At 43.7% G+C, this 10,191-nt stretch overlaps 2 protein-coding genes across 3 annotated transcripts; one reads left to right on the top strand and one right to left on the bottom strand.

Annotated features, from left to right (window-relative positions):
- The first annotated feature begins 442 nt into the window (after window positions 1–442).
- On the top strand, window positions 443–8,525 carry LOC124408768. 2 transcript variants are annotated; one of them, XM_046885964.1, is made up of 4 exons: window positions 443–465; window positions 7,641–7,775; window positions 7,883–8,005; window positions 8,169–8,525. In XM_046885964.1, exons 1-4 carry the CDS (start codon window positions 447–449, stop codon window positions 8,399–8,401), a joined length of 510 nt encoding a protein of 169 aa, XP_046741920.1. In that variant the 5' UTR covers window positions 443–446; the 3' UTR covers window positions 8,402–8,525. The 2 variants fall into 2 exon arrangements, with proteins under 2 accessions (XP_046741920.1, XP_046741911.1); XM_046885955.1 differs by lacking the exon at window positions 443–465 and adding an exon at window positions 7,541–7,581.
- Window positions 8,526–8,563: 38 nt separating this feature from the next.
- LOC124408762 (probable enoyl-CoA hydratase) lies at window positions 8,564–10,021 on the bottom strand. The gene is made up of 4 exons (XM_046885941.1): window positions 9,741–10,021; window positions 9,407–9,663; window positions 8,981–9,275; window positions 8,564–8,882 (listed from the first exon to the last, which is right to left on the bottom strand). Exons 1-4 carry the CDS (start codon window positions 9,853–9,855, stop codon window positions 8,605–8,607), a joined length of 945 nt encoding a protein of 314 aa, XP_046741897.1. The 5' UTR covers window positions 9,856–10,021; the 3' UTR covers window positions 8,564–8,604.
- Window positions 10,022–10,191: the final 170 nt, after the last annotated feature.

Here is a 10,191-nt window from a genome sequence, read left to right as displayed (position 1 = left end):
TCGTCGTAAGTGTCATGCAATTATGAGCGGGGAATGAAAGTTCCTCATTTCGTCTACTTTTTTTTCAGACTTCGCTCTTACTCGCACACTTATACTGAATCACAAAAACTCAAGAGGCTATATTATACTGACAGTCAGAGTTCAATTCTCATAAATTGACGCTGTATCGTTTTATACTTGTATTTACACCCTGCACTCATATACATGCATCTTCAAAAATAGAATATGCTATATTTTATTGAGAGTTTATTTGCCACAGGATATAAAATTGACGTACACGGAATAGACAACATCTGGAGGAATAATCCTTTAAGTTTTGAAATTTTAACGACTTGAACTCTGTACTTAAATCTATTTTCTTTCTCTGTTGCAGATCTGCATGCCAACATTTCTCCAAATCTTTCCAACGATCCACGTTGATCCGTACGCGATATACTGTAGGACGCATGATCAGTCCTCGTGCAGGTATATGGTGTATGCCTACATACATATAGCTTTTACTTCCATTAGGTAAGATTGAGATTATAAATTGACGCGAGGTACGAGGACGGCGCAGCATCTCACGAAAGAGAGATTCACATTCGCTTTAATATAATCGCCTTATAATCCAGCAATGCTCAAGCCTTACGTCGGGTAGGTCGATTCTCTTGCATTTCTTCTTCTTCTTCTTTTCATTCTACGTTTCTGCGATAAGGAAAACGTTTATGGTCTGCGTGAAGTGCAGCAGTGGTCCAGGATGTAGGCTTACGACGCGACGCCTACTTGTTACAAGCCTTATACTAACGCGATAGTAAAGACGCCGATGCGATGGTCAACTCGGTACAAGTTGCAGGCAGTAAATTGATTCTTATGGATACGAAACCCGGTGCACGTATGGAAATTACCTCGCAACGTGTAAGACGCGGCAATCGTGCAGTTTAAAATTGAAAAAGAAAAAACGAACTAGCGATAATAATAGAGATTTTTTATTTTAAACAATTATACGAGAAATAAAAATGATTTTAGAAAATAAGATCGTCGAGAGAGAAAAAAATGTACAGACACGTGGGAATTAGAAGGGTGAATTATACTGACGAGGATATTAGCGCGTGCCGCTTATCTCGCAGTTCGTTCGTTGCGTAGTCGGAAACGCCTCCAGTTCTCCACTGGTCCGTATCCGAAACGAATGACTTATGCCAGATACCCCGCGCTGTTATTGCAAATTCTTGCAAATAAAATTTCTAACTACCGAGTCGACGAGAATCTGAAATTTGAAACGCCCTATCTTGTCGCCCGATTAATTATCGTCATACCGATCAATTGGCACAGTCTACAGTGCGAGTCGCGTTTTCATGACTGTTAAAAGCAGTTAGCGATCGCTGTTTTATGCAATCCAATCGACGCGGATAACGTCGCGCACATCCGTCCAGATACGAGACCCTGATCATCGAAACATCAAACGATTCCGCGATAAATCTGCAGATCAAGAGACGCGGGCGTCGTTAGTTTGCATCTAAATAATCCCGACCACCATACCTATACCATGAAAATATGAGGCTCGTTTATACATCAATCCATACAGCGTTACGCAGCACCTGTTTTTCAGGAACGAGCTCCGTTCAAGCGGATGTTGCCGATGGAGACTCATCGCTACAGAAGGGGAGAGTGGAGAGAGGAAAGAATTCGTGCCGATTGTGCCGGAGAGTTGTTTTCGATGCGACGTTATCGTCCTCGGCTGTATAATTCGCAAGGCGAATTGGACGAGAACTCCTTGATGGTGGTGGTGGTGGTGGTCGTAAGAGTTACACCTTTCCTTGCCGGTCAGGAGCTGGTATACAGGTATAAGAGGCTAAACTTATCAGAACTGGTTTCACCAGTTATACGTACACCTATACGCCGGTAACTAACGATCACCCCCGCAAAGATCAATTCCTGCCTCCACGGTCCACATAAGCCGTGAAACCAGTCCGAGGGCGGACGGAGGAGGAAAGAGGAAAGAGGAAAGGGAGAGAGAGGAAGAGGCTGGAAGGACGATAAGAGCTTAACCTCGGCTCCTCGAGCACTTTGCATCTCCGGAATTACACCTAGCATTGGGTTGTCAGGTATAACGTAGTGAGATTCATTAGTCACACATTGCAGCTTATCGTGCAATGGACTTTTCTGGTCTCTTGGTGATAAGAAACCTCGCGCATACATGACGAGCCGTACCTAAGTATAAATAAGAGACTCACGAGTGTCTCTATTATAACTTGACGCTCCTTGACGAGCTCGGTGCACTTGATCGCTGTCACGTTTAGCCGGTATTTAAGTGTCTGCATGCCTGTACACGGTATCTCCGAGGATTGAGCAATTGAATAGCAATGGAACGAAGAGCGGCTTTCCAGGCATTCTTTAAATGCCGCATCTACCCGACTGCATTCAGGGAATGCTGTCGACTCCTCTTCGCTTCTCACCCAATTCATTCAACTTTTGAGGTCAAAGTCAACCGAGTAAAAATTTGCCCCCCCAATCTAACGACACCACATCGTAACCGATAAGCGATAAAAGAGCCGCATGCAGTTTCAGTGGTAAATGTACGCTGATCTACCGCGGTCCATATAAGCTGCGCGCAGACGGCACGATAGATAGTAGGTATCTATACATATATTAGGGTGGCGCAAAAAAACTAACTATTTTTATTTTTTTGAGTCTCGTGCAACAAAATGTTAGTTTTTGATGGTTCAAGAGCCCACTCCAAAGGACAGCTCAAAAAAATTTTTTAAGATGTCGCTCCACATTTTTTAAAACGTCAGAAGTCGTCAAAAATCGATTTTTTTTTTCTCGTTACGGTATAATTTCATAGACAAAAAAAAAAAATAAGTTTCCGAAAGTTTCAGTTCAAAATTTGAATTTTGAAAGGTCACTCATAATTTTTTTTCAATTCTTTGGTGCATTTCTTTAGATCTTTTCGAGCGACCTTTTAATATTCATATTAAAATTTCATGAATTTTTTTTCTTTAATTTAGTAAGAAAGAATCGATAACAATACACCACGACATGAATTAAAAATCAAAGAAAATATTGAAAATATAATTTTTTTAATTTAATTTTTTGACGATTTTTTACATTTTTTAAAATTTGGAGCGACCTTTAAAAAAAATTTTTTTTTTTTAATTGTCCTTTGGAGTGGGCTCTTAAAACATGAAAAACTAACATTTTGTCACACGAGACGCAAAAAAAAAAAAAAAAAATATCCGGTTTTTTTGCGCCACCCTACTATACAACAGTATAAATATAAATATGTATATTCACTGATTGCGAAGCGGAACGTCGTCGTTGGTGAAGGGTGCAGAACCGTTTCAGAGCTGGTTATCAGCCGGTTACAGGTGTAACCACCGCAGTCCGTAGGTACTTGCAAATTATTCAATCCGAATCGCGCGCGATTCGATCCGCGAACCGCTGCGTAATTCCGCAGGAGAATATGGAATATCATGTCCGTGGTTGCGGGGTGTCTTGGTGTAGGTATATCGGGAGACAGACGTACGCGAGGCTGGGCCGCCTCGAGCCATGTAACAACCTACATTTCATTTAGCGAGCGCCCGACTCGGTGTGCACACGGGGCGGCCTTGCTGCGGCCTGAATACCACGGCTAGTCCGCATCGCCGTCGACCCTTTCTACTGCCATTACATGCCGCCGCTCTGTGATTTCAGTATTTAAAAGCCCGATTCGCCGCTACGCGAAATTCCGCGCACCACGCGCTCCTTCGATCCCTTAAGCCACCACGTGTAATATCATCCCGTGTGCGTGTGTCTGCGCGTGTGTCTTCGCACTTATGCCGATGAAGAAATTACCGTAATTTACGACTGTATCTCAATTACCACTTCATCGTCTCGAACCATTCTTCGTCTTTCTTTGGATCTCGGTGCGTTTAACGCGCTTTTGGCTATACTGTACTGTACTGCGATGCAGCCGTGAAACGTGATGCGTGTGTTGATATTGCACATGAATCGAGTCGCGGATGTAACCTGGTGTTAATTTGACAGTTGCATGCAAGATCCTCGGATGAAGGACGACGACGCCGGTGCTACGCAGATTTCAATGATTCATTTCGACTCCTCGACTTGTTGGAACGTTTATATACGGGAACCGTGATAACGATTTTCTTCAATTTCCGTATTGCCACGCATCCATGCCTATTTTATGTACATACAGCAAATTGCCGGCGATCGTTGGACCGAAATCGGCGAGGCTCGGAAGATGATTATTTACAAAGAAAATGAGTGGCCAGTTGTTTTTCCCAACTTGTCAAAATGGACCCGAATTATGTAAGGTCCCATTCAGAATCGGTCGATAGAATTACGAAACCGACTATTTCGTGTTTTACTCGAGATAACGATCGTCAGATTGCGCGATTATCTGCATCGTAGGTACACGACCGACCTATAATTCCTGTATATCTAATGCATGCACGTGAAATGGGAATTGAAATGTGACGTGCATGCGTGTGTGTGTATGTTTATATATACATTTATACACGTATAGTTACAAACGACACGGCGTTCGCAAGAATCGGCGATAACCTGATGCAACGAATTGCTCCCTGGGCGTCACGGCTTTGTTTCAGTCGTTTCAGGGCCTCGATAGAAAACTCATTTGTATCGTTGTCTCGTGTCTCGATGTAAAACACACGCGCTATTATGCGAAGGTATTTATTATTGCGTTTTCCGAGCACCGCGTAGTCAGTTGCGTCTATCAAACACGTGCCGAGAGTACGGCGTATAAGTATAGGATAGATCCATAGGCAGGCGGATAGGGCGAGGGTGAATGCGTTTATAATAACTTTGGAAAGCTGAGAAGATGCTCGTATTAATCACGGGCTCGCGATGAGCCATAGCTCGTAAATTACAACAAAATTATAACCGATTCAGTTATAGGCACCGGCTGATTACCAATTACCCTTCAACCAACCAACCTCCGAGCACTGCCTCCTCCCGTCTCGTCCTTCACTCTCCTGCTTCCTTTCCACCTATTATTTCACACCCTGTATAAAGGCCTGTACAATACACCAGGCTTCATCCGGGAAAGGTTTTCCGCACTTTACCTTGTCCTTATCCTTATGTTTCGCTTGAATAATGATTAATGATTAATTCATCCCCGTCTTTTTGCACTGCGTATACCAATTGTATCGCACGGTATAGCTGGTGTTGGTAGTGATGTGATTATTATTATTATTATTATTATTATTGTTATGTATGTAAACGACTCTGTAGCAAGTGAATGAAAGTGAAATTCGTTCCGAAAGTCGACTCCGCGAAAGGTGAACGTATCTTATATATCTATAATGTATACATATACATATATATATATTATTATTATAGCCATGGGATGTGTATCTCGCGTGACATAATTGGCTCGTCAAATTGACCAAGCACATCATAGAAAACGAAATCTTTTTAAAAGATATTGGTCACTCGTCACTTCGACTCAGGCGGGAATGGCGCGTAGGCACGACGACTCGTGCGTGGTGCAATCGGTGATCGAGAGAAATGCACGGGACGAATTCACCTCCCGCAGCTTTATAAGCCATCCGTGCTCGATTAAGCGTAACGTCCGCAGGAGACGCCGCGGTGTTTACGCGTGCCCACGAGAGGCGTCTGCAATGTTGCTTTGCGGAGGGCGATGACCCTGAACCACGTCCGTTGATCACCGCGGTCGGACCATCTCCATCGCCGTGCGACGTCCTGGTACCGCATGCTGGATTTCCTCACCACGAGTGCCGACCGACGTACCGCTGATAGTCTCTCGCCCAGGCTACCGCGATAACCGGTAATAAATTGTCATCTATCCGGTTACGAAAACAAGCCCTTACCTCTGCCTATACCTTTGCAGGTTTTATCGTATAGGTATAAACGGCCTAAGGTCTAAGGCGATAATTATTCCACCGCATGTACACGCAATAGCATACCTGTTCATTTACATACGAGAGACAAGATAAGAGGCACCTATTTATATAAGATAACTAGATTTTACTTATTATGCACGTGTTGCGGATCGTGAATTTTTTCTTTATTTATTCAGTTTTTTACTTTTCTTCTCTTTTTCTTTTACTTTCGTTGACTTGATTCGCTTCTCTATTTTTAGAAAATTTCATTTCACCTACAAATACTATATTTAACTGAAACTTGCGCAGCATGCTTGACCAGATTGTGCTGCAATAACTATTGTAAAGGTGTTGGTACTCGGTTCGATGTTATAACAACTAATTGACTAACGCACGTTGAGCAAATCCGCTCTGCTTCGTCATTTTTACCGTTCTTACCGATTCTCACGGCCCGAATCCGTCGATCGTTGGATTTTCTCATCCTTGGATCATCCCTGAGTTGAAATTTGGGTACATATCGTACTCGAAGCACTCGTCATTCTTGGCAAGGACTTGGCTCGCGAGAATTACGCGGCTCCAAAATTTCTACTACTACTACTACTACCAATTTTCACAAAAATCGTGTTTAACGTAAAGAATTGTTAATTTACTTTGAAAATAGTACTAGCTTGTAGACTTCTTAAACTGAAAGAATACAAATTTTTATAAAAATCTACAAACTTTTATGACAAAACTATGCATATTTACAATTTTGGGGAGAAAATAATTTTTTCTGTCGAATTATACGAAATTTCTGAATTTCCCTAGAAATTTTTTAAACAATCGTAGAAATCATTTTCACCAGGGTCTTTGTACACGTACCCACGTGATGCCGATTACACACAGGCATGAATCGATCGGCGTACCTGATATACACATGCGGATATCTACGTATATAGAGAAATATATAAGACGAAGTATTTGCCGTACAGATATTTCGCAACAATGTGCCGCCGCCGCCGCCACCTGCACCCATTTCGACACTATACGTCGCAATTCGCTGTTGCCCGCATAAGTGTATAAAGAAGTGTGTGTGTGTGTGTGTGTGAGTGAGTGTGTAGCCCGCCTCCGGAGCCGGTGTGTTTAAAGCTGGTGTATCGGCCAACGCTTGTCTTACTTTCGCCAATTAAATTTGTGCAGTTGTTTTAACGGTAAGAAAAGAGAAGGAATGCATGTATGCCTGTGTATTATAGTTATAATATCTCGAATTCTCAATCAGCATCGATGCGTGCGGACTGCAAACGCAACCGCATTTTATAATTTGAAATTTCTGAATTCCGAGCGCTTCGTGCAACGATGTCGATGCAACACGGGACTGCGCATCGTTGATTTTTATTTATGAGTATGACGTAACGCGTTACACGTATCGCGTCGTGCATCCGTGCCGTCACTGCTTTTTGAAAATTTGATGCTTTAGTCTAAATTAACTAAAGGCGGCATTTATTCTTCACCTCTCGAAACTCCAAGGAAACTGGGACAACGATCGTTCTATCGATATTCGGCTTCTCGTGGCCTTGGATAGACGCTTGAAGTTTGTTTTTGTTTCTTCATGTTACGGTTTATTCGCTCTTTTTTTTTTTTTTTTTATTCCTTTTTTTATACAATCTGTGCACAGCGACATCTCCGCAAAGACTACGCGTGAGATCGGGTGACGAAATAAAAATGCCGACGATGACCGTGGTTCGCGTCAAATACGTTCTCGGTACGTGACGGTCCATGTTTTAATTCATATATAATTCCTTTTGCTTTTCAAACTTACAGGGAAGAACGGGGACGACGATTCGCAGGGGCTCGAAGCGGATGCTTCGAATGGTACCAAAGAAGTATTGGTGAACATCGACTGCCCGATTGGACTGATTATGGACTATGTACGAAGTACAGCTCGCCTCGAAGAAGGTATCCAGAGTGTCCTTCGGTGCACCTTGCTACTGCAGAAATTGCAGCTGCCCAATTACCTGCCTTTTTTACGCTACACAATAATATATACCGTGACATGAAAACAGGGGAAATCGATTTCTGCGATGAAAATACGCATCAAATTAAGAACGTCACTAATTATCCTTGCTGGGCTAGAGGGACGGACGTTTTGGTCCCCGGGACTGTGTACTTCATCGTCAAGGTCGAAAGTGCGTGTATGCACTCACGTACATACATACGATCACTTAAGTAACCGGTCGTATCGATCGTTTGTACAGCGTATGCGGTTAATTCTTTATGTAACTTGCAAGATCACAAATTTCGACATATTTTCGTGCCTTTATTCCACTTATGTTTCTTTCGTTTTTCAAGGAGGCACCGAGGGACGGATCTCACGGGTTCTTCCGCTAATTAACGCCGCTGGCAATAAGGCAAGCAAAATTGCCGCCGATATAATGTCAAAGATACAACCGCCCGCAGGAAAGCAACGGACGTCATCTGTTGCGGGCAAATCGACGCTGCAGGAGAAGAACGCTGGTAAAACTGTACATCCGGAGAGACGATCGAGGGTCATCAAACCGGCTTCGAGAGACAGAGTTGCTTAATGTTTATCGTATCTCGAGAAATGCAATGTCTCAAACTTTTTTGTAATCTTGAAAAATTACTGTTCGACTGGCTTGCAGGAGGTACGACAATTTTTTGATGTTGCCAATGAAAAAGATGCAAGTTGTACAGTAAGAGACGCCGCTTTTATTTATCATACAATATAAGTATAATCGCTATAGGATGAAATATCAAGTGATCACAACTATAAAAGATCGTTATTAATCTCGTCGGTCTTGGTTCTATCGATGGGTCGTAAGTGATAGAATTTTCCGTGTCTCCCGAGACCCTGGCAAAATTTCTTCGCACCAGCGGCGCCTTCTTCCAATAAAAGATGCGACGAATGATCCTTCTCGTACTGCAACGCCTCCTCAAAGCTATGCGAAGAGAACGACGCGTTGTGAGCGGAGGCTCGATCGGCGAGCATCGTGCGCTGGGGGAACTTGAGCAGACTCTGGGCCAGGTTGAAGGCCTGTCCTAGGGCTGGGGGAAGTAAATAATAATGAGTGGAGAGGCACTCTCCCGGCTTGCCTGCCTCGTTATAATTATTCTCTGCTTCTTTTCTCTTTATTTCGTCTTACACGTGCCGCACGCCACAAGTCTGTTCGCCAATCCCCACGAGAAGGCTTCTGCGGCGGTGAGTCCTCGCCCCGTCAGGATCATGTCCATCGCCCTGGAGTGTCCGATCAGGGCCGGCAGACGGACGGTACCACCACCGAGGATCGGAACGCCGAATCTCCGATTATGAAAACCGATTACAGCGGGCTCCTCGACCACCCTTAAATCGCAGAGAAGAGCCAACTCGAGACCGACTCCAATCGTGTAACCGCTCAGGGCGGCCACCATCGGCTTTTTTGTCAGAGTCATTCGGTTCGCCTGAAAATTAGACTCGTACTAAAACAGGGGCTGAAAACGGCCCGTTCTTCCTCGTCTTCTCCGGTTTTGGGAATGGGATTTAGAAAGGAATGGTGGCGGGAGAAGCGTGACGGAATTCCTGCATGCCGTACCAAAGGCCCGAACTGTGGCAAGGTGTCTTCCGACTCTCCGTCGTATTCGGATATTTCCTTGAGGTCGTAGCCGGCGCAAAAATTTCCTCCAATACCGTGGATAACGGCTACAAGGGCGGATTCGTCTTGCTCAAATTCTTCGATAGCCTCCGAAAGATTTTGGGCCGCTATTCGATTCAGGCTGTTCTTTTGCTCAGGACGATTTATGCCGATCTTTGTTATCTCGCCCATTCGCTCGACGAGTATGTCTTTGTTGTCTGTAAGAGAAAAAAAAATCGCTTTTCATGAAACGAAACGTTAAGTTGGAAAGACAATTAATTCAGGTATTACTCGCCTTTCTTCGGCTCGCTTAATTCTACGGCCGCAGCTGGTTTTGAGGTTAGAGATTTTTTAAACTGACGCCTAACCTCTCTGTTCATCGATGGAATTAAACGTCTTGCGGAAAACATTTTTCTCTATGCTTTTCCTCGAACAATTCGGCTGGGAAATTCTCTTCAGCTAGTCGATTAATACTTTGATCCTCTCAGGATTCACGCACATTTAATTCTTCCCCTGAGTAACGTCCCCGGAGCCGTGGATCAACAACTTGCACATGCAAATATCTGGTGGAAGCTAGTCAATGAAACCATCGGCGTCGCTACTTGCTTGATGTTGGGTATTTGATCAAGAATCTGTAATGGATGCAGGCGACATCTATCATTCTCCCAAGTTTCTCAACTCAGCCTAACATGCAGAGGACTGCAGCATTTCCATGTAAGTAGAATTTGCAGTTATTTCTCGAATTT

The sequence above is a fragment of the Diprion similis genome, chromosome 1 (assembly GCF_021155765.1).
Source record: "Diprion similis isolate iyDipSimi1 chromosome 1, iyDipSimi1.1, whole genome shotgun sequence".
In the NCBI taxonomy this organism is placed as follows: Eukaryota; Metazoa; Arthropoda; class Insecta; order Hymenoptera; family Diprionidae; genus Diprion; species Diprion similis.
This window is presented reverse-complemented; position numbering and strand designations above follow the sequence as displayed.

Excerpts from the sequence above, each read along its gene's own strand:
- LOC124408762 (XM_046885941.1), bottom strand. The coding sequence starts at position 9,855 with ATGTTTTCCGCAAGACGTTTAATTCCATCGATGAACAGAGAGGTTAGG. Across the intron at positions 9,276-9,406 it reads TGCCACAGTTCGGGCCTTTG|GCGAACCGAATGACTCTGAC; the intron begins GTACGGCATGCA and ends TCTAATTTTCAG. Across the intron at positions 8,883-8,980 it reads ACTTGTGGCGTGCGGCACGT|CCCTAGGACAGGCCTTCAAC; the intron begins GTAAGACGAAAT and ends TACTTCCCCCAG.
- LOC124408768 (XM_046885955.1), top strand. The coding sequence starts at position 7,542 with ATGCCGACGATGACCGTGGTTCGCGTCAAATACGTTCTCG. Across the intron at positions 7,582-7,640 it reads TCGCGTCAAATACGTTCTCG|GGAAGAACGGGGACGACGAT; the intron begins GTACGTGACGGT and ends TCAAACTTACAG. Across the intron at positions 8,006-8,168 it reads CTTCATCGTCAAGGTCGAAA|GAGGCACCGAGGGACGGATC; the intron begins GTGCGTGTATGC and ends TCGTTTTTCAAG.